At 50.4% G+C, this 23930-nt stretch overlaps 1 protein-coding gene across 2 annotated transcripts in view; it reads left to right on the plus strand.

Annotated features, from left to right (window-relative positions):
- Positions 1-20481, plus strand: part of LOC137427818 (platelet-derived growth factor subunit A) — a 197195-nt gene extending 176714 nt beyond the window's left edge. Inside the window, exons 5-6 of one of the 2 annotated variants that reach the window (XM_078776389.1) lie at positions 2153-2266; positions 19357-20477. In XM_078776389.1, coding sequence (XP_078632515.1) covers positions 2153-2266; positions 19357-19478 — 236 coding nt within the window. In that variant the 3' untranslated portion in view covers positions 19479-20477. Of the gene's footprint in view, positions 1-2152; positions 2267-19356 lie in introns of both variants that reach the window. The other variant, XM_078776391.1, reaches the window with a different exon arrangement.
- Positions 20482-23930: the final 3449 nt, after the last annotated feature.

Below are 23930 nucleotides of genomic sequence, written 5' to 3' on the forward strand. Positions count from 1 at the left end.
GACAGAACAAACAATGACAGACTCACACGGGGAATTGCAGAGTGGATTGGCTGGAAGGAGGAATGGGAAGGCCCAGGCCACTGCAGGCGTCGAGGTCCCGCTCCAGGAGTCGACTCGCGTTCTTGGCGGGAAAGCCTTGGTGTGCAGCGGCGCGTATTGTTCACCGCGAGCGGATGGGCGCTTCGTGCTGGACTCCGGGCTCTTCAGCTCCACTTTAATGCCACTTAACACCACACTCAACTCGTCCTCCTCCAACGCCACTCTCTTTCTTCATCAACCCTTCCTCCTTCAGCAACAACTGTACTTTCATCCACCAACCACCAACCACTGTCCTGACGCATGCGCACGCGTTTTTTATAGCTGCCTCGACCTCTCCCCGCGAGCTCTCTGGGCACGCCTACCGGGTCGCTTACTGCAGTGCCGGTTCGCTCGCACGGCCTCTTTTGGCTCCGCCCTTGATGACGAGGGGCGGCCAACGCCCTGGATTCGGCGGCTCCTCCCCTTCTTCTCCGAGCCCACCTCGTGGCTAATGGAGTCGCGGTGAAAAACCGCCAAGCAGCTGCGGCGAAAACGACAAGCCCAAAGAAACAGCGGAATGCAGCAAACCGCGCAGAGGAATTTGTAATGCGGCTGACAAAAGGGGTTCCCATGGAGGTTCTGGGGAAATTGAAAGGGGATACTACCTTGTTTCACTTCGGTGCAATGCAGTATTAGTTAATGGACGACATAGCCTTAACCTAATACACACAATAAGGAAATAACTACCAACAAGGAGGAAATCGATGATTTGGCTACGTGATGATATATGACCTAACTAAGGGACGCCCTTTGACCTTTATACACAGAATGGAGGCAGGAGGGTGGTCTTTACAATACATTACACAATAAAAAAACACAATTCTCACATCCACAACAAATATATATATATATATATAATATATATATATATATATATATATATATATATATATATATACATACACACACACACACTCGGGGAACATTGGGAAAATATTATCCAGATATATACACAATAGGGGAACATTGGGGGGGGGGGGGAGGGGGAAATATATATATAGATATATATATGTAATTTTGGGCCAACTCACTCAATGGTGTAGAATCACTTTTAAAATTCCATTATCCAGATCCCGAACTTCACCAAAATTTTATCAATTCGTCGTCATATACCCAACCTGTCCAACAAGTTTCGTCCGAATCCATCCACAAATTTTTGAGATATCCTACTCACAGACAGACAAATAGACAGACAAACAGACAGGAGAAAACATAATCTCCACCCACCTTCGGTGGTAACACTGTTAGGTAACTTTTGTGGCGCAAGTAACAGTGTGACACATTAGATCAGTCATTAGAAGAAATTGGAGTTCAACCTGCAGTGGGATTTAATGCTTACTAAAAAATATAAACTATTCAGACAATCTGCACTTTTTATTGTACTATACATTTTATAAATTAAAGGCACACATGGAGGAGCTTTTTACATGCAGACAGAGACATCAGACAACATCAGACAATTTTACTTCAGACAACCACAACAGGTGAACTTGGGGGAAGGGATGCAACTTCCCGGTGCATTGTACATACTAGAGATGCCATCGTGTGACATCGCTTTTCTCTCCGCAGTCAGCGAGGCAAATAAGGAACTCCCTCTCACCCATTCCAAAAGAGATGCCAACCCACGTGGTTCATCTGTGCTCTATCCTCTAAATGTTAAGCATCCGGCAAGGAAGCAGCACATACTATTTTTAAAGCCTTTGGTATGATTAATCGGCCAGCGTTGGAATTGAACCCCCAACCTCAGACTAGTGGACACACAACCCACAGTGCTTCTGATTCTAACTTCATCAACATCACAAGCTGTTGATCCCTCATATGCATATTCGACATAAAGAGATTCTCAGATGGGAAGAGATATCGAGATCTTGCCATAAGTCCCATAAATACCTTTTAAAACTATTTTTAAAGTCGGTGTGATTCCTCTTTTACTGAAAAAGTATTACTCCATACTATTGAGCAATATTCCTTTGTGACGAGGCTATTTACCCTTACGTTGTATCAGAGCATACCATGATTTTTCATTTACATGATTGTGACCAAATTGTTTTTTCGTGTGTTGTTTCCCACACAGTATTTGATCACCGAAATTGTCGTTGTGTAAGGAGACACCGATGGAGGAAGAAGTGTCGTAATGAAGAATGCAGAGCAAGAAGGAAAAAATGTCGTGAGGAGGGTTGCAGGAAAGGTAGAGGGGGGAAATTGGACTGCTGTTATTGGACACCTATAAAAAAGATATGGGAAAGAGTGAGAATTTGCAAAAATATACGAGGATTGAAACAGAAAAATCCTGCTAGCTGTGTGTCATTGGGAATCCGGTTGTTTGTTTTTATTGCTGTACTTTTTTTAAATGATTTTTGTCCCTCGTTCTTTTTTGCTGTACTTTAAAAAAAATCATTTTTGTCCCTTGGAGGGTTAATGCACACAGGTACACAGTTACAAAGCACAAAGACCAATCAACCCATCTTGCCTGTGTTAGGTCTGTTCTTGATACTGAAGGAGCTGTGCTCCAACGCGAGTCGAAAGGATTGACGCGACCAAAGACGGAAATTCGTCTGAGTTGCTTTATTGCACGTATCAAACTCGGGTACTCTCAAAAGCCCGTTTATCGGGCAGCAATATATATACACATTTATGCCGGAGCGTTTGCCCGGGAAAAGCGAGACCGGGCATGCCCGGGTGTCAAGGGCGAGTCCTGGAAAGGCGAGTCTGGACCTGCCCAGCCATCCTGGGCGAGCCTTGGAAAGGCGAGGCTGGGCGTGCCCGGGCGTTCTGGGCGAGCCCTGGAAAGGCGAGAGCGGGCATGCCCGGGCGTTCTGGGCGAGCCCTGGAAAGGCGAGAGCGGGCATGCCCGGACGTTCTGGGCGAGCCCTGGAAAGGCGAGACTGGGCATGCCCGGGAAAGACGAGACCGGGCGTGCCCGGGAGGTTCGGGCGAGCCCGGGAACCGCGAGTCCGGGCATGCCCGGGAGAGGCACGTCTGGGCCCGTCTGGACGAGCCCGGCATGGCGATTGCGCCCTGGCCGCGTCCTGGTAGGTGCAAGGCGATTGTGTACACCCAGCGGTAACCGCTACACACGCCCCTCCAGAATCGACCTGCACCGGCAGGGTCAATTTAAGGGGGGTCCGGATGACCCGGCCGAAGCGACCCCTGGAGGGTCGTGGGGGGGGGGGGTCCGATGTGGTGGTGGGTGGTCGAGCAGGGGGAACTGTGGACGGGGGGCGGCCTCGCCGTGGAGGAAGGGCCAACCGTGGTGGTCGGTCGACGTCCACGTGCGCCGCTTTGAGGCGGTCCACAGAAATCCGGTCCGACCGGCCACCGAAGTCAACGACGAATGACTTGTTGCCCCGTCGCAGGACCCGGAAGGGCCCGTCGTACGGCGGCTGGAATGGCCGCCGGTGTGCGTCATGATGCACAAAGACGTACTCCGCTGTGCGAAGCGCCGGGGGGACGTAGGACTGAGGGCCACCGTGGCGGGAGGTTGGCACGGGGGCAAATCGTCGGGCGGCCTCCTGGAGGTCCGAGCACTGGCGAGCGGCGGACCAGGGACTGGTAGCGTCGGGCACGAACTCGCCCGGGACACGGAGCGGCTGGCCATAGACGAGCTCGGCAGCGGACGCCCGGAGGTCCTCCTTGGGGGCCGTGCGGAGGCCCAAAAGGACCCACGGCAGCCGGTCGGCCCAACCGTCGTCCTGAAGGCCGGCCATGAGTGCGGCCTTCATGGAGCGGTGAAACCGCTCGCACAACCCGTTGGCTTGGGGGTGGTAGGCCGTGGTGCGGTGCAGAGTGACTCCCAACGAGCGGGCGACCGCGCCCCAAAGTTCGGACGTGAACTGTGGGCCATGGTCGGACGAGATGTCCGCCGGTGCGCCAAAGCGCGTGACCCAGGTGGCGATGAACGCCTGCGCCACGTCGGCGGTGGTGGTGGAGGTGAGGGGCACGGCCTCCGGGCACCTGGTGGTCCTGTCCACCATGGTGAGCAGGTGGGCGAACCACCGCGATGGGGGCAGGGGACCCACCAGGTCCACGTGGACGTGGTCGAAACGCCGTTCAGGCACGGTGAAAGGTGCCAGCGGGGCCTGGGTGTGGCGGTGGACCTTGGCCCGCTGGCAGGCCGTGCAGGCGTTGGCCCAGTCGTGGACGTCCCGTCGAAGGCCGTGCCAGACGAAACGCGCTGACACCAGCTTCTGAGAAGCTTTCCGGCCCGGGTGAGAAAGGCCGTTGATGGAGGCGAAGATGCGGCGCTGCCAGGTAACGGGCACGATGGGGCGAGGCTGGCCCTGGGAGACGTCGCAGAGCAGGACAGTGTCCGCGAAGGGGATGTCGGCCAGGCGGAGGCCCGTGTCCGCCGCCCGGAGGGCCTGCACCGTGGTGTCGGTGGTCTGGTCGGCCGCCATGAGCGCGAAGTCCACGCCGAGGTGGACCGCGTTCGCGCTGGCCCGAGAAAGACAGTCGGCCACGGCGTTGTCTTTGCCGGCGACATGCCGGATGTCCATGGTAAATTCCGACATGGCGGAGAAGTGGCGCTGCTGGCGGGCCGACCACGGCTCCGTGACTTTGGCCATTGCGTAAAACAACGGCTTGTGGTCGACGAAAGCCGTGAACGGGCGGCCCTCCAGGAGGTGGCGGAAATGGCGAACGGCCAGGAATAGACCGAGGAGCTCGCGGTCGAACGTGCTGTATTTTAACTCGTTCAGCCAGAGTTGCCGGCTGAAAAAAGCGAGTGGCTGCCAAACCCTGTCCACCCATTGTTCATGGACGGCGCCCACCGCGTAGTTGGAGGCGTCCGTAGTGAGGGCGATGGGCGCGTTGAGCACCGGGTGAGCCAGCAGCGTTGCGTCGGCGAGGGCCCGCTTTGCGCTCGTGAATGCCGCGTCCATGGCCGCGGACCAGACGATGTCATGCTTGGCCGGCTTGCCCCGGAGGGCCTCGTAAAGGGGCCGCATGAGATGAGCAGCGCGGGGCACGAATCGGTGATAAAAATTCACCATGCCGAGGAACTCTTGTAGGGCCTTGATGGAGCGGGGACGCGGGAACGTGGTGATGGCCTCGACCTTGTTCGGCAGCGGCACGGCCCCGGTCTTGGTGATGCGGTGGCCCAAAAAGTCAACGGTCGTCGTGCCGAAGTGGCATTTGGCCGGGTTGACAATTAAGCCGTGCTCGCTAAGGCGACCGAACAGTGTTCGGAGGTGGAGGAGGTGCTCGGCGCGGGACGCGCTGGCGACGAGGATGTCGTCCAGATAGACAAAAAGAAATGGCAGGTCGCGCAGCACGCCGTCCATCAAGCGTTGGCACGCCTGGGCCGCGTTCTTGAGGCCAAACGGCATCCTCAAAAATTCGAACAGGCCGAACGGCGTGATGACGGCCGTCTTCGGGACGTCAGCCGGCCGGACAGGTACCTGGTGGTATCCCCGTATCAGGTCAATTTTTGAAAATATGACCCGTCCTGCCAAACGGGCGGAAAAGTCCTGGATGTGCAGGATCGGGTACCTGTCGGGGGTGGTAGCGTCGTTGAGGCGGCGGTAGTCGCCACACAGGCGCCATCCGCCCCCCGGCTTTGGCACGATGTGCAGTGGTGAGGCCCACGCGCTATCGGAGCGCCGCACGATGCCGAGGCACTCCAACGCGTCGAACTCGGCCTTAGCCACGGCGAGCTTGGCCGGGTCGAGGCGGCGGGCCCTGGCGTAGACCGGCGGGCCCATAGTGGGTATGTGGTGCTCGATCCCATGTCGCACTGCGACGGCCGAAAACGTCGGCCGCGTGAGGGCCGGGAATTCCGCGAGCAGGCGAGCGAACTCATTCGCCGTCGGGAGGGCACATGCCAGTTCGGTCGGCGCGGAGCTGCTCATCGTACACGCCAGGGAGCTGAAGGTCTCGGCGTTGACAAGGCGACGTCGTTTGACGTCGACCAGCAGCCCGTGCGCGCAGAGGAAGTCGGCGCCCAGCAAAGCCATGGGGACGCTGGCGGTCACAAAGGTCCACTGAAAGCGCTGGCTGCCGAAGCAGAGGGTGACGTTGCACGGGCGTATGGCCGATCCATTAGCAGCAACCAAAGAGGGGCCGCAAACAGCGGTCCGCCTGTCCTGCTCGGAGGCGGGTATGACGCTCAGTTGGGCGCCGGTGTCACAAAGGAAACACCGCCCCGATGCTTTGTCCTTAATAAAAAGCAAGTTGCCCGAGTGGCCGGCGCTCATGGCTGGTAATGAACGCCGGCCCGGCCGTTTCCCGACTTGCCGAAAGTGCACGGGGGTCGGCATGTCCGAGCCTTGTGTCCGAACCTGGCGTGGTAATAACACCACGCCTGGTCAGGTGGAGGCCCCGGCCGACGTGTTGGAAGCGGTCGGCACGGCGTGGCGGCCGCTAGTTGCAACGGCAAGTCGGCTTCCAATCGCGCAGGGTGCTCGGGCGTCGCATCGGACGGCGGCGGGCTCCAGGTAGCCGCTCCGACGTGCTGGCCTGCCGAGGAGATCTTGTCGGCTTCCCTGGCGAGGGCGTGGGGATCCGTGATCGACATGCCTGCCAGGGCGAGGCGTACCTGGTTTGGCAGCTGGCGGAGGAACAGCTCTCGGAACAGAAAATCCGGAGAGTGCTCGCCGAGCAACTAGAGCATGTAGTCCATGCGCTCGGACGGGCGCGTGTCACCGAGCTCGGGCAGGTCGAGCAGGCGTCGTGCGCGTGCCGCCGGTGAGAGGGCGAAAGCATCTAGGAGGAGCGCCTTAATCGCGTCATACTTGTCAGCAGCTGGCGGGCGCTCGAGGAGGCTCAGGGCGCGGGCCGCGGTGGCGGAGCTGAGCGCTGCCACTACATGGTGGAAGCGGGTGTCGTCAGCGGTGATGCCTCGCAGGGCGAACTGGGAGTCCGCCTGGGCGAACCAAACAGCCGCATGAGCCTCCCAGAAGGTAGGCAGTTTAAGAGCCACTGCCGTGTCCATGTTCGGGGTCACCAATGAAGGAGCTGTGCTCCAACGCGAGTCGAAAGGATTGACGCGAACAAAGACGGAAATTCGTCCGAGTTGCTTTATTGCACGTATCAAACTTGGGTACTCTCAAAAGCCTGTTTATCGGGCAGCAATATATATACACATTTATGCCGGAGCGTTTGCCCAGGAAAAGCGAGACCGGGCATGCCCGGGTGTCAAGGGCAAGTCCTGGAAAGGCGAGTCTGGTCCTGCCAGGGCATCCTGGGCGAGCCTTGGAAAGGCGAGGCTGGGCGTGCCCGGGCGTTCTGGGCGAGCCCTGGAAAGGCGAGAGCGGGCATGCCCGGACGTTCTGGGCGAGCCCTGGAAAGGCGAGAGCGGGCATGCCCGGGCGTTCTGGGCGAGCCCTGGAAAGGCGAGAGCAGGCATGCCCGGACGTTCTGGGCGAGCCCTGGAAAGGCGAGACTGGGCATGCCCGGGAAAGACGAGACCGGGCGTGCCCGGGAGGTTCGGGCGAGCCCGGGAACCGCGAGTCCGGGCATGCCCGGGAGAGGCGCGTCTGGGCCCGTCTGGACGAGCCCGGCATGGCGATTGCGCCCTGGCCGCATCCTGGTAGGTGCAAGGCGATTGTTTACACCCAGCGGTAACCGCTACAATACAATTAAGTGATCTCTATACTGCATGGTATGAGTTGGTGGTGGTTGTTGCGGGGTCGGTGAGGGACAGATAGAAGGAAGATTATGGGGAGGTAGGAGGTAGATTCAGCTCTATGCTAAACCCAATCGATGGATAACTATCGGGCACGCCTCTTCGCGGTGGTTGTACCCCTAACGCATGTCTAGGGCAAAATCTTCCCCATTTTCACCTTCTGCCCAGATTCGTCAGGGCAGCGAGGTCATGGCCACAGTGCCAATTGCTCCACATGGACCAGTCTCTCTCTCTGTCTCTCTCTGTCTCTCTCCCTCTCTCTCTCTCTCTCTGTCTCTCTGTCTCTCTCTCTCTCTCTCTCTCTCTCTCTCTCTCTCTCTCTCTCTCTCTCTCTCTCTCTCTCTCTGTCTCTGTCTCTCTCTCGTGCCCTGCTGGCCGTTTGTGTGTTGGGCGTGGCAAGACGGCGAATGTGCATGTGTGGTGAGGTGCAAGCTGCTCCGACTTTCGATCTTTCTACTCTCACTCCCCTTTTTTTGGTCGTTTTCTCACCTTTCCTTTCCAGTTTTGTTTATTTTCACATTGTGTATCCTGTCTCCCCCCACCACTCCATTTTCATCCAACCCGGTACCACAATCCTCGTCCTCCCTTCCCATTTTTCCTTCCTCTGACCGTTCCCCCCACCCCTCACCCCACTTGTTCCCGTCACCCCCCTCCCCACCTCCAATAATTCCTCGCTTGTGTTGCTATCTCTATTTTTATTTTTTTCCCACTTTCATTTCTTCTCCTGAGATACAGAGCGAGAGAGAGAGCCCACGCCTTTCGGTGAGATCAAGGGGTGAGTCCATCAGCAGTCTGACGGGTTGTCGTGATTTCTCGCCCTTTTTCTCATTGAGAGGTGTGTTTCCTCACGATAGTTTCGCTCGTGCTGGTGTATGCCGAGTAGCGCTTTCCCCTTTCGCCCGCCCCCCCCCCCCCCCTAATTGTACAGAAAGCTCTAACCCCTCAAATCCATCTCGGCTTAGGCCGAGGATTTTCCAATTGTCATAATGTCGGCACGTTCCCGCTATGCTGCCTTTGAGGGCTTGACGCAGAAACATGGCGTGGTTTGCCTTCCCCCTAACGAGGTCACCGTTGAAGACATCGTTATTGCGGTGGGTAACATAATCGGGCTCGAGAAAATCCGTGCTGCTTCACGGATGAACAAACGCCTGGTAATATTCTTAGCTGAAGAGCAGCTGGTACATGAAATTGTGGCGACCGGTTTGTCTACCGAGAATGGACATTTTGTCCTGGTCTCCCCACTGGACACCCCAGCCGTGAAAGTCTTGATATCAAATTGTCCCCTATTCCTGAAAAAAGATTTAATTTGAAAAGAGCTTTCTCGGTATGGTACAGTGGTGTCGGGGATCACGATGTTATCTCTGGGGTGTCGCAATGAGCAGGCTAAACACATCATGTCCTTCCGGCGGCAAGCGGAAATTGTGTTTCCTGCATCCAATGTGGGCAAGGTGCTCAACGCGGTATTTATGTTTCGTGTGGATAATCACGAGTACCAGGTATATATATGCGTCCACGGTAACGTTAAAATGTTTATGCTGTGGGAACTTTGGGCATCTAAAACGGTTTTGTCCTGAGATATCTGTTCACAAACAAACAAACAGACAAACAAACACAGACAGACAGACAGGGGCGAAAACATAAACTCCATACACCTTTAGTGGCGGAGGTAATGAGTCATTGCAATGAAACAGCAGGTGTTATTCAAGCTGAATCTAAAGGACTTTGTGACAAATCCAACATGGCAGCAGCTTATGTGTCTCTGCAGAGAAGTACCAATTTAAGTTTGTATTACTGAAGCAAAAATGGCGGGTGTGGGTGTGGAGGGAGTCGGGCGAAATTTGTTGGAGAGGTTGGGTGTGTGACACAGATGAAATGATTCGATTTTGGTGAAGTTCTGGATCTGGATCTGGAGCTGAGGATTTTAAAGTGATTCTTCACCATTGTGAGATCGGGCATAAAACGGTATAGCACGGTATCTCAAAAAGTCGTGGACGGATTTGGATGAAACTTGGTGGACAGGTTGGGTGTGTGACAAGGAATAATTTATTCAATTTTGGTGAGGGTGAGGATCCGGATACGAGTTAAAAAAATGAAGTGATTCTTCACCATTGAGAGATAGGGCCAAAAACGATATATACCATGAGATTTCAAAAAGTCGTGGACAGATTGTGACAAAACTTGGTGGACGAGTTGGGTAGATGACAGGAACAAAGCAATTACATTTTGGTTCAGGTCTGAATCCAGATCCGACCTATCAGTGGGACACAAAATGTAAACGGTGTTGTGGAAATCATTCAAGACCACAACTTTCGTCCATCTGTTGGTTTAATTCCATTAAGACCTTTGACATCATTCTGCAAATACAGGGATGCAATAGAAATAAGGTTTGGTTTCACATAGGTCAATCCACAATATCATTCAATGAAAGCAAGCGTAACATTCTATGCGGTACATACCGTTAACGAGTCTACTAGTCAATGTAACATGTCACAGGAGAAGACGCCTAGAGCAGCGGCCGTTTCGGGTCTTATAGCTGCACCCCCCTAGCGGTGTCAGCGAGCAGCGAGCATCACCTGGGTTCAGCATAATACGATTTCACTACATTCTCCCCACCGTTAGAATTACACTGCCATGCGGCTAGAAGCGAGCGAGGTGTCAGCAGTAACAGGGTGCGGAATATGGTATCAGTCGGCCCAACCGTACCGGTCCGGGCGGCGAATTTCCCTGCCAGCACGTGTCCGAAATTCCCCGGGTACGGCACCACGTAACCCAGAGACCCCGGCGTCGGAGTAGCTGCCGGAGTCAGGTGACGAAGGGGGTACCGCCAAGCCATCAGGCAAGGGCGGTTGTGGCGAAGGGAGGGTCGGCAGACGTTCAGTGACGGAAGTGTCGGAAGAGTCCATCGTCTCATAGATTGGCTCGTCCGATTCCTTATAAGGGTCGGTGACCCCGCATGGGGCAAGATGGCGTACGGAGACAGTGGACTCACGCCCATCTGCCGTCATCACACGTGCATGCTCGGGATTAGCCTGGAGCACCTGCACTTTGTCCACTAAGGGGTCGTACTTGCTCGTGCGGACCGCCCGTTTGAGATAGGCTGGCCCGGGCTCAGCGAGCCAACTGGGTAAAGACCGGATACACCCCGAGCTCCTCGGGTGGTGGAAAAGTCGCTCGTGGGGAGTCTGGTTGGTGGCCGTACATAGGAGAGCCCTAATCGAGTTCAGCGCCGCAGGTAGCGACCAAGCCCATTTATCGAGGCCCCGGCCGAGGGTCCGGAGATTGAGCATGACGGCCCTCCATATAATCCTGTTGAAGCGTTCGATCTGCCCATTCGCTTGGGGTCTGTACGGCGTGGTATAACTAGAAGCGACGTTATTTTGGAGCAAGTAGCCTCGCACTTCCTGAGACAAAAAGACCACACCCCAATCTGTATGCACGTAGGCCGGGTACCCAAACATAGAGAACAAATTTTGCAGGCATCACATTACCGTGGCAGCCGTCATATCCACGCACGTATAAGCAAAAGAAAATCGCGAGTACTGGTCGACGATAGTGAGCAGATAGCGAGAGTTACTCGACACCGGCAACGGGCCCTTGAAATCCATCGCCAATCTTTCCCACAGCCTCGTAGCCCGAACCAGTGTCCCCATGGGAGGGTTATAGAAACGTGGTTTGATTTCTGCGCATATAGCGCAGTCGCGACAGATACGGCGGATATCGTCAATCGAGTATGGCAGATTACCACTACGCACAAAATTAGCGAAATGCGTCACGCCCGGATGCCCGGCAGTTGCGTGCAAAACACGTAGGCCCTCCAGAGTGACGATACCACGCACATAACCGGCCTCGATAAGGCGTCGGCAACCTGGTTATCCTTCCCCGGGCGGTATTTGATAGTGTAGCAGAAGGCGGCAAGCTCTATACGCCAGCGAGTGATTTTCTCATTCTTAATGCGCTGGGCGTGTAAGGTGTCGTACATGAACGCAACACTTTGTTGGTCCGTGATGATTTGGAAGCACCGCCCGAGTAAGTACGGGCGCCACCGCCGAATCGACTCGACGATCGCGTACGCTTCCTTTTCGACAGACGAATGTCGCTGCTCAGCGGAGGTAAGAGTCCGTGAAAAGAAAGCCACCGGGCGCCCTCCTTGGGAGAGGGTCGCCGCTATGGCATGATCCGAGGCATCACTTTCTAGGACGAAAGATCCGCTCTCGTCGATCGTTGCCCCAGCGGCACTGGCGATGTCGGCCTTAAGGCCTCCAAAGGCCGCTAACGTGGACGGACGCAAAGGGAATGTGTCGCAGGTCACAAGGGGGCAAAGTTTCGCGGAGAAATTTTGGACCCACTTAGAGTAATGGGCGAATAGCCCGAGAGCGCGCTTCAGGGACGCCCGATCGCTGGGAGGGGCCATGTCGAGCAGAGGTCGCAGACGCTCCTTATCCGGAGCGACAGAGCCATGGGTCACGGTGTACCCCAGAAGATCTATCTTGCGTAGGGAGTAGTGACACTTGGCCTCGTTCATGGTTAAGCGATACCTCTGCGCGACCTCGAGGAAGCGCTTCAGATTAGTATCGTGGTGCCCTTGGTCATACCCACAAACCGTAAGATTGTCTAAATAGAGGAAAACATCGGTCAAGTTCTCCCTCGCAATGAGGTCATCCATGGCCCTCTGGAAACAGGAGACCCCGTTCGTTACCCCAAAAGGCATTGGAGTAAACTGGTACAACCGTTGCCCCGACTCAAAAGCGGTATAGATACGATCTGCCCTCGAGATAGGGATCTGATGATACGCACTACGGAGATCGAGAGTGCTGTAGACCAAGTATTGGGCCACCTGTCGCACCAGCGCGTCCATCCCCGGAAGGGGGTAGGCATCCAGCTGTGTAAAACGGTTAATCGTTTGGGAATAGTCGATTACCATGCGTCTGCGGTGTGCTTCGCTCCGCACCACTAAGACCTGAGCCCGCCACGGCGACCGGCTGGGTTCTATGATGCCGTCTTTCAAGAGCTGAGCCGTCTCTCCCGCAATGAATTGCATGTCCGCTCGAGAGTAGCGCCGTGATTTTACCGCTACAGGTGTACAGACGGAGGTTAAATTGGGGAACAGCGAAAGTGGCTGAATTTCCATTTTCGCTAGGGCACACACAACAAGCGTGTCAGTCCCACCAACAGCGAGCGTGTCTGGCCCACCAAACTCCATTTCCAGTCGTCCATGTCGCTTAAGGAAATCGTGTCCTAACAGAATGTCAGCACATAAAGCAGGTAAAACCATGAGGTGTACATCTGGGAAAACCCGTCCCTTTATCACGAGTTTCAATCGACATTCCCCCTTCGTGCTGAGCCGAAGGCCCTGGGAAGCCATGAAGATCCGTCTCGTAGTCCCCAAGACCTGCCAACCATGCCTGTGCAATAGTCGCTGATCGATAAAACTATCCGTAGACCCTGTATCCACCAAGGCATGCACACAATGGCCCTCGACCATGAGGGGAATAACGGCTTGAGCCAGGCTGGACGAGCCTGCTGGGAGTGGGACCGAACCTCTTGAGTGAGGTGGTCGCGCCATGCGGGTGGGTACTATGCCAGCCGCAGTTTTCCGGGCAGAGGGTGCCCGTGGAGTTTCGTATAAGTTGTCAGGGAGCGTTCCCATGCAATCTGCAGTGTTGCGGTCGTTGCCGGAGTATTCGTTGTTCATGGGGCATTCGTTAAAGCTGTCAGAGAGCCTCCCCATGCATTCCGCAGTTTTGCCATTCAAAATCGCCGTTTGACACGTATGGGCCTCCGTAGTCTTGCCATTCAAAATCGCCGTTTGACGAGTATGGGCCACCGTAGTCTTGCCATTCGAAATCGCCGTTTGACGAGTATGGGCCTCCGTAGTTTGTACCAAACGCGTGTCGCCGCCAGAGGACGCCGTACGCTCTCGAGAGACGTAGCGTGTACGTACCGCTGGGGTTGGGCGAGGCTCCAAAGGCCCTCGCGTTGCCCGGAGTCCAGTCAAGGACGCACGTTCCGTATCCGATTGAGGATGAGACTGTTGTGGCTGCTCGGTGTCTCTCGCCAAGGTCGATTGGGCGACCAGGGGCCCGCGAGGAGGGACACTGCCCATCAAAGCCGGGTAAGGCGCCGTGTTCCGTGCTCGGCCCGTAGGCTCCGCAATTAGCCCATTCAAGGTCGCGCGCGGCCGCGAACTGCATGCGGTTTTCCGGCACACTTTTGCATAGTGCCCCTTCTGCGAGCACAAATGGCATATCGCGTCCCGAGCCGGACACACTGTCCGGTGGTGTCGTTGACCCCCACAGAAGTAGCATGCGGCTCCGCGTGAGGCCTTGGGTCTGACCGTAGCGGCAGCCGTCAGGATCCCCGGATCCTCCGCCGGGGCAACCTGGAGTTCCGCGAGTGGGTCCGCTCCTGGTTCGTCGGCGGTAGCACTCTCCGGTCATGCATGTAGCGAGGTCCCCGCCAAGAGGCGCGTGCGATCATAGTCGTTCGACTGCAGCCGCGCTTCGGTATATATTTTCCCTTGTTCTAGAGCCGCCATGAAGGTCAGGTCGGTCTTCTCCAAGAGCTTGAGCCTGAGGTCCTGAGAGGAGACCCCGGAGACGAAGGCGTCTAGGAGAAGGTCATCTTGAACCTGCTCGTGAGTCCGTGGCTCCTGGGTGCTGTCTAGCTGGAGTTGCCGGAGCTCCTGCACATAGTGATCCATCGGCTCGTTTGGTTGCTGGCGTCGCGATCGCAGCAAATGTCGAGCATATATCACGCTCTTTTGCTTTATGTACAATCGCTTGAGCTCCGCAACAGCGAGGTCGTATGTCGCACATCACGCAATACTGTTGTACACCTTGTAGTCGGCTTTGGACTGGAGCGTTGCTAGCTTCGCAGCAGCGGTCGGCACGGTGTCCTGGTCAGCGAACTGATTCTCCAAAGTTTTCAACCAGTGAGTCAGTTGCAAACCAGCATCCGGGGCTTGCGGGTCGGCGCAGAATTGCGAAACCACCAGCATCTTGTTCCCCGCCATGTCTGTAGATTTTAATGGAATTAAGTGTTGTGGAAATCATTCAAGACCACAACTTTAGTCTATCTGTTGGTTTAATTCCATTAAGACCTTTGACATCATTCTGCAAATACAGGGATGCAATAGAAATAAGGTTTGGTTTCACATAGGTCAATCCACAATATCATTCAATGAAAGCAAGCATAACATTATATGCGGTACGTACCGTTAACGAGTCTACTAGTCAATGTAACATGTCACAGGAGAAGGCGCCTCGAGCAGCGGCCGTTTCGGGTCTTATAGCCGCGCCCCCCTAGCGGTGTCAGCGAGCAGCGAGCATCACCTGGGTTCAGCATAATACGATTTCACTACAAACTGTACAGCAAGGCGGAGGTATGCTCTCTACCGAGTGTCATTCTAGTTCCAGTATATTAATATTGATCTTTTTATATTTTGTCTCCTAATATCATTTTGTGCACGTGATTTATATGTAAGCTCCTTTCAAAGGATAAATCACTGTTAAAAAACAGCATCCTAAGATATGTGATATTTATAGTAGCCGAAAGAGTCTTTTGTCATAGGTTTTCCTTTAATTTTGGATCCATGTATTCTCGTTATGTGTTGGAGAGCAAAATATATTGCCACACAAGTGGCATGTGCTCCATCATGGAAGATGTAGTCATATGTTCCTCACAATTGTGGATGGAGGGGTAAAGGGAATTGTGAGCTAGTGTACTGGAATGAGAGAGGAAGAGAGTAGGTGGTGAGGTTTTGGGAATTGCATATGTACAAATTACGATTGTTTATTTATTTATGTATATTTCGTTGTGTTCATTTATTTAAAACATGGTGATTCTGACAGTGAAGAAGCTATCAGGTTTCATGTAATATGCAAGATATTTTGTATTTGCTGTTTAAAATGCATGCTGTCGTAAAATCACCATTCATATCAAAAGAATACATCCTAAGAAATGGATCCATGTATTCTCGTTATGTGTTGGAGAGCAAAATATATTGCCACACAAGTGGCATGTGCTCCATCATGGAATATGTAGTCATATGTTCCTCACAATTGTGGATGGAGGGGTAAAGGGAAACTGCAGGGGTAAAGGGGTAAAGGGGTAAAGGGGCTTTACCCTGGAGGGGTAAAGGGATGGAGGGGTAAAACTGCAAAATAACTGCAGTTTTATCTGCCATGATCTTTCTTGGGAAAACCACATTTCCAAGCTGGCCTCCAAAGCCAGTCGCCGACTGGGCATCCTCCGTCGTGCGAAGTCCTTCCTCGGCACACCTGAGCTCCTCACCACATACAAGGCTTTCATCCGCAGCTCAATGGAACACTGTTCTCCCCTATAGGCCGGTGCTCCTGCCTCACACCTAGCTCGGCTTCACGCTGTCGAAACCAAAGCTTTCAGAATTATTGGAATCTCCCGTGATGAAGCTATCTCTGAGGGCCTTTCACTCACTCACCGCAGGCAGGTAGGTGGTCTTTCTGTCTTCTACCGACTCCTCTCCGGCCTTGCACCCCCAGCTCTCTCTGTGCTCTGTCCCCCAAATATTCCTACAGGTCGCACAAGATCTGCCAGCAACCCTCTGATGGTTAAACTGCCGAAATCTCGGCTCTCTGCTCACCTTCACTCTTTCATTCCTCTTTTCTCCCGCCTCTGGAACAAACTCCCTCACTCCCTTCAATCCCACTCGTCCCTCCAGGTCTTTAAAACAGCTGTACACCACCATCTCTTATCTTCCCCCATCCAAAACCTTGATCTTTTCTACCCCCGCTAATTCACCCCAGATCCACCTTGTTTGAAATTCCAACTTCTTTCCTGGAAGTCCTGGCAGTGTCCATATGTTTTATACCTCTCCCACCCCCCCGCCCCCTTCCCATGCCCCCGCCCCCAATGCCCTCTCCCTCTCCCAGATCTCTCGATCTCTCCATGTCTCTCGGTCCCTGCTCTCAAAATAATGTTGTGTTTGTGTCCTTCCTCCTCTCTCCCCATCTTGTCTACCGCTCCCGATGTTATATGTTTTATGTGTCGGTTTGTCTTTCTGTGTGATTAATGTTCGCTCTTTCACGAGCCTCGATCTTGTATACAAAAAAAACAACAAAAAAAAACCAAAGTTTAATTGCTCATCACACACACACAACCACACATACACACTTACACACACAAACACACACATGCTCATAAAAACAAATACACACACAGTCGTGGCAAAAAATATTGGCCCCCTTGCACCTTTTTCAAATAACTCACAATTTTCTCCAAAAATAAGTTGAAATTGACAAAAGTATTTGGTCTCCACAATTCTTTATTTCACTGTTAATATTACAGAACCTTTGTTTTTGATTCAGAACTTAATATATGCTTTAAAATCAGAAAATAAAATAAATGGCTGACAAAATTATTGACACGCAAGACTTAATATTTGGTAGCACACACAGCCTTTGTACAAAATAACTGCAGTCAAGCACTTCCTATAGCCATGCATGAGCTTCCTACACCTCTCTAATGGCAGGTTGGCCCACTCTTCTTGTGCAAGGTGCTCCAGTTCTCCCAGATTTGAAGGGTGCCTTCTCGCAACTGCTGTTTTCAGATCTCCCCACAGGTGTTCAATGGGATTTAGATCTGGACTCATTGCTGGCCACTCCAGAACATTCCAGCGTTTTTCTTGAACCATTCCTGGGTCCTTTTTGAAGTGTGTTTGGAGTCATTGTCCTGCTGCAAGACCCATGACCTTCCACGGAGACCCAGCTTTCTGACACTGGGATGAACATTACGCTCCAAAATGCCTTGGTAATCTCCTGATTTCATGATGCCATGCACACATTCAAGGCACCCAATGCCAGAGGCAGCACAGCAACCCCAAAACTTCACTGAACCTCCTCCATGTTTGACTGTAGGGAAGGTGTTCTTTTCTTTGAAGGCTTCATTTTGTTTTCTGTAAACATAGAGATGATGTGCTTAACCAAAAACCTCTAATTTGGTCTTACCTGTCCACAGGATGTTCTCCTGGAAGGATTTTGGCTTGTTCAGGTGTGTTTTGGAAATCTCCAGTCTGGCTTTCTCATGCCTCTGTCTCAGGTTTGGGGTCCACTACAACAGAACCCCCTTTCATTGAGTTGGTTACGGATGGTGCGAGTTGAAACTGTCGTACCTTTTTTCTGAAGGTCAGCTTGAATCTGCTTGGCCGTTGAACGAGGTGCTTTCTCCACCATTCAAACAATCCTTCGCTGCAATCTTCGATCAGGTTTTCTCTTGCGGCCACATTCAGGGAGGATGACTACAGTGCCATGGGCCTTACACTTCCTGATAACATTGTGTACAGTGGACACAGGAACATCAAAGTCTCTTGAGATGGACTTGTAGCCTTGAGATTGTCCATTCTTGGCTACAATCTTTTGTCTGACCTCCTCAGACAATTACCTGGTTTTTCTTTCCTTTCTCCATGCTCATTGCAGTACACACAGTGACCCAAAACAGCAGAATGACTCCTTTTCTCTATTCAAACTGGTTGACTGAGTGATTTTTATATTGCAGCCACCTGCAACTCTCCACAAGTGAGTTCAATTCCAAAGGAAAGGAGAATCACCTGTTTGAAATGTAATGATTTCTAACAACTTCTAAAAGGTGCTCATAATATTGTCCAGGCCATTTTTGGATTTATTTGTGGGATAAGCCAAGATTTAGTAATTTTTCAGCTTTTTTTTGTTTTGTTCCACTGAAAACCAAAGAAATACATATGTGGATTCTAAAAAAAAAAAATTTTTCAACAATTTCGTGGAAGAAATGGTGCATTATTTGAAAAAAGTGCAAAGGTGCCAATATTTTGGCCACGACTGTATCCACGACTGTATGCACACATACATGCACAAATACAAACATACACACATATACACAGACACACATACACATTCACATATACAAATACATTCAAAAATACACACACAAACACACACACACACACACACACACACACACACTCACATATACATTGCGCTGACCTGTATATGTCAGACACACCTTATCTGTAACACACTCCAACATGCATCAACACCAACCCCTCCCACCAAGTTTAGAAGGTAAACTGGCGTTCAGTAAGAGTTGAATATTAATTCCATGTCTATAGTTAAAATTTCACTTTTGAAAGCTAGATTTGTGATTTGATTTGAGGTCGGTGTTGATCGGAGAGATGGGGGGTGGGGTGGGAGAGGGGGGGAGAGGGGTTGATATAATTATCGATTTACCCAGTCTGCTTTGTTATTGCACTCTATTCTGTGGGTGCCCTTAGATCTAATAATTGCATGGGATCTGGTATTAAACCATGGAGACAAATATCCATTGTGTACTTTGAAGAAAGGGGTTGGGGTGATAGTTCAAAATGGGTTTAAGATGGCGGTGTGGAGAGGAAGTTAAAATTTCCTGCACACTTGCATTCATGAAATATTGATGATTATGGATACCAGAGTTTATTTTGTTACATTATAATAAATCAGTATGTTTGTCTGAATACTCACCTCGTTGCCAATATACTAGGTTCAAATTCCAAGGTATTGACTTGTTTATTGCTGATGAATGTGTAAAAAGTAATTAATGTCTGAATAAAAAAAACTAAAGCATACATGACATCGTTAACATTATCACGGATGTATCCATTTCAACAGGTGCTCGACAAGGAAGGAAACGAGGAAAGAAGAAAGACCGAGGAAAAAGGAAGAATTCTCAGGAAGACTCAAGCACGGTGCTTCCAACCACTCAGCTACAGACTGCACAGACCACAGCGTAGCCACCATATTGGATTTCAGGTTGAGATCCACCTGCCATAATCTTTCTATATCACCATGCTTCAATGTACATCAAATAATCATCCTTCCAGGCCGACCCAAAGGAGTACAAGGCCAAGGATACTTATCACTTGAACGTGCAACAGAAGCTCTCAGGATATTTTTTTTTCTTCGTATACAAAATATACCATAAACCATGGTATACAGATATTATATACTCATCCACAATTGAGCAATCTGCATCGCAATGTTTGAGCACATCATTCATGTGTTGAGGGAAAGGCTTGAATAATATGCTCCAAGAAAAAGTTAGATGTTATCGACTTTGTTAAACATGTGCAAGACCTTTTTTCCTATCAACCGTTTCTAAGGACACTTTCTAAGGACATTAGCAATTATCGTTGAACTGGATATTCCAATTCAGCAGCAAAAAAGCTGTTGCTGCTGCCATTGAGGAAGCTGCTGCCCTTTGTTGGAGTTTCAATTGGTAATGCAGTCACTGTTTGATAACTTTTGTGCCAATATGATAGATGAAAGGACATGCTCCTTATCGAAAAAGAACACCAACTGAATGTAAAAACACATTTTTGTGTGGGTTATATGAGGTAAGGGTGTTTAAGAATAATAATAATAATATTAGCTGTCATAGTACAATAATTGTCCTTTTTGGAAGTTAGTTTTTCCAAGTTATTCTATGCATATTGTATAAGCCAATGCTGAAAAGCAGAGTTGGGATGGCAAAGGACATTGAAAAGCAAATTGTGGGTTTGTAAGCCCGAAGAACCATTGTTAAATAATGGATTTTGTTGCTGCGGTCATCCCCCTCTCTTGAAATGTACCACGTGTTTGCTGCTACAAATGTCATTTCCAGTGCCGGCATAAAAAAACACATAAAAGCTGCTACAATAGCTGCATTTATTTTTTTGAACATTTTGTGGACTATCGAGCATTTTGTAAATGTTTTTTGGGGTCAAAAACATAATATATACACAAATTATGGAAGATGAATTTTTCTGATATTTTTTACATGTTGTCGACTGTTCCGCTGCTACTGATGTGAGGAGTCCAGGTCAATGTTTTTACATTTGCAACGGAACCGGGTCCGCGGTGAATGTATGCATATAACTGTAATCCCTCTCCGCCCATCCAAGTCTGCTCCTGCCTCCCCATTCCCTAATACCCACCAGCCCACCACCCATCACTCTAACTTCCTTACAAAAAGGAAAACCAGCAACCATAATCTTCCTCTTTTCCGAGCAGTTGTTGATGCCTGTGGCTGCTGGTTGCATCGTTTCTCTGGAAGCGCGTTTGTGCCACCGATACAGTGCTGCAATTACCAGTGAACTGGTACTCAATTTGCCGACCTCGGAAGGATGACAGGCTGAGTCAACCCCTCTGGCGTTAATTCACAGATCGACCAGGATTCGACCTCAGGATCCTCGGATTCCAAGCCGGCACCCTAACCGCTAAGCCAACACCAGGCTTTCTCCGAGCAGTGTTACTCAAACATCAGAAGGCTCTGATCGAACCTGACAACTCCATCCTTATATGTTTGTGCAGCTTCTGTAGATATTGTTTGGAGAACTGAAATGTTCCTAGCACCGAATGTTTGATTGGTCTGCACATCACCCTGTATACTTTCATATTGGAGTGCTGATGCTTCTGTCTCTCCAGCCATCATGTTCAATGCTCCGTACTAACCCCACTTAACTCTGAAATACGTTTGACGCCACATGCCCGTCAAGACAACTTGCTGTTTCATTGCATGCTGTGTCCTTCACCTTATGCCAGGGACGTGATATATATCTCACTCATTGCAGAAATGATTTTACGACCATCTTGCTACCTTACTTCTGTCCTTTTCATCTGTGGCAACTCCAATTTCCACCATGTCAGCTGGCTGGCAGTTTCCTCATCTGTAGTCTGACATGTCGTGGCTGTGAAGGCCTCCCGTGAGTCACAAACTTGACTTAATCAGTAAACAACCCAACTAGGATTTCTTCAATATGTCACCTCGTCGATTTGGCCTTGAAATGACGAATGTTTTTGATAAGCTCTTCTACTCCTCCTCTTTCACTTGGCTTCTTTGACCATGTGACGATTTAATTCAACTCTCAATGAGCTGCCAAAGTACTGCAGAGTCTGTAATTCACCTGTTTATTACCATTGTCTTCATTCAGCCATTAATATTTGTACTTTTTTGGAATGATTTCAGAAAGCTCTGCTCTCCTTGGTACCCAAGGCTGTGTGAGGCAGTTGCGATGAAGCAACTTACATTCGCAATTTGAAGGAAAATTTAACTGAGAGCAACTTCTTTTCATTCTGTTCAGCAAGGCCATATTTTAATAACCAGACTTGGTGGTGTAATGGTTAGAGCGTCCACTCCGAGTTTAGGGGGTCCGATGGTTCAATCCCCGGCCGAGTCGTACCCAAGACTTTAAAAATGGTATGTGCTGCTTCCTTGCTTTGCCGTTCAGAATTTACAAGGATAAGAGCACGGGCAAACAACCATAGGTTGGCATCTATGGTGAGGAGGGAATCCCTCCTCAGGAAATGCCCAATGAGTGCGGTGAGAAAGACAGTGCCATTGTTGTGACGTTGCTGGTACCAGGATTGCCCTGGGAAGTGATGCACTTCCCACAAGCTCCGGCTGTTTGTTTCGTCTCGTGTCCATGTGCTGTGTCTCGTGTATTCGTCTGTCTGTCCATGTGTGTGTCGCAACTCCACTACGAGAAAAAAGGCTTTTAGCATCTTCTAGTTCATCCTGAGGCAACTTGGTGATCGTTTCACATGTCTACCTCTTGCAAACCTTCGTGGTGTCTGTTCTGGTTTGTTTGAATGTTTGAACTCAGTACCACCTTCAAAGTGGAACTCCAAAATATGTCTCTCCATATCTTCTCATTTCCACCTCTCTAACAGTGCCACCTGGTCCCTGCGTTTTTCTTTGGGAAGATCAACAGGATTCTAGTCGCTTTGGCAAGAGCTAAAGATGGACTCAATCCCAGTGTTCCGAAATCCTATTCTGCCAAACTATCAATTCCCACTAGTAAAATAAAAAACTGGTCTTTGTGTCCATTATTGTCTTCATCAAGGCTTTTCATAACCTGTGAAAACCAGAACCCAAAAATTCTGTGTTCAATAATTTCCACCAAGGAGCTCCGGCACAGAATAGTGACTTTTTCAGCTTCTTCTTTTCTTCAATACCACAGCACTTCTTTTTTTTAGTCACACGTTTGCCAAGATGCGGTTTTTCATTCACATCAACGTTATCAGCTGATGCCGAAGTGTAAAATCATTATGAAATGCTTTTGCCTCATGTTCCCCATATCAGTTTTTCCCCCTTCTTGTGTAAGTGTTACTCTTCAGTAACAACAAGAGGTAGAGAATGTGGGCCTTCTTGATGATTCACATACAAACCACTATCAGGGCTGTCATCGAAACGGAAAGCAGTTAAACATTAAATCCTCATCTGGCACTTCCATCTTGAAAAGAACTGCCCTGTCATCTCGGTCAATTCCATCATCATTAGATTGGAGAACTTGGAGAAATGAAAGCTCTTTCATTATTTAAGAGAAATCAAGATCCAGATACTTTTATCATGTTATTCCTCCTCCTCTAACTCATACACCACAAGGAACTCAAAACAAAGGTGTAACAATTCCAGACAACTTACCTGTCTCTATCTCTTGCTGAAACATCAGTCTTCAGCAAAGGCTTGAACTTGTTCATATGTCAAAAATGATGGACAAATTCACTGTGAGATAAGACAGTGCGATTTCTCCAACGTGTTCGACTCTAAGCTTTCTTTCACAACAAGCCAGCTAATTTTGACCTATCCCTAATAAGTGAAGTTACTCGGCATTCAGAAATCCAATTGGATCCTTCTCGATGGCCAGTTTATCTCCAGAGACCTTTTTTTTTTAAATCAAAACTAAACTTTAATCGTCATATGGACGTATCCAACCTCACCAAGGTAGAATGGAATGCACTAAATCTCTCTTCAAAAGGGAGGATATTGTCATCAAAGCGGCTGACCAAGATTTGATGACGCAAATGCCACAATGGTTTGGAATACCGATCTTCAAAAACTAATCCCTCTGATCACAACCTGTCAACACTGGTTTTTACTCCAAAGACAACAAAGCCAACCCAGCCAATCAAAGTCTGTGAAGGAGACGGTCAAATAATATATTAGCAAAATGGAACTTCCAGGTACAACTTGCAAATTCATGATCACAACTCCAAGAATGTCACACATTTACTTCTTTACCAAAGGTGAACACAGACAACAACTCATTCCACCTGTTCATTCCCCCTGGTATTTGCCCTGCCAAACTGATCTGTAGCGAACTTGAAAAGACCATGACTCCTTTCATTAAATCTCTACCTTCCTTTATCAAGGACACCAATCATGCACTTACAATCCTTGAAAAGTTTATGTTTCCCTTCGACAG

The sequence above is a fragment of the Myxine glutinosa genome, chromosome 1 (genome assembly GCF_964187855.1).
Source record: "Myxine glutinosa chromosome 1, kmMyxGlut1.1, whole genome shotgun sequence".
Lineage (NCBI taxonomy): Eukaryota > Metazoa > Chordata > Myxini > Myxiniformes > Myxinidae > Myxine > Myxine glutinosa.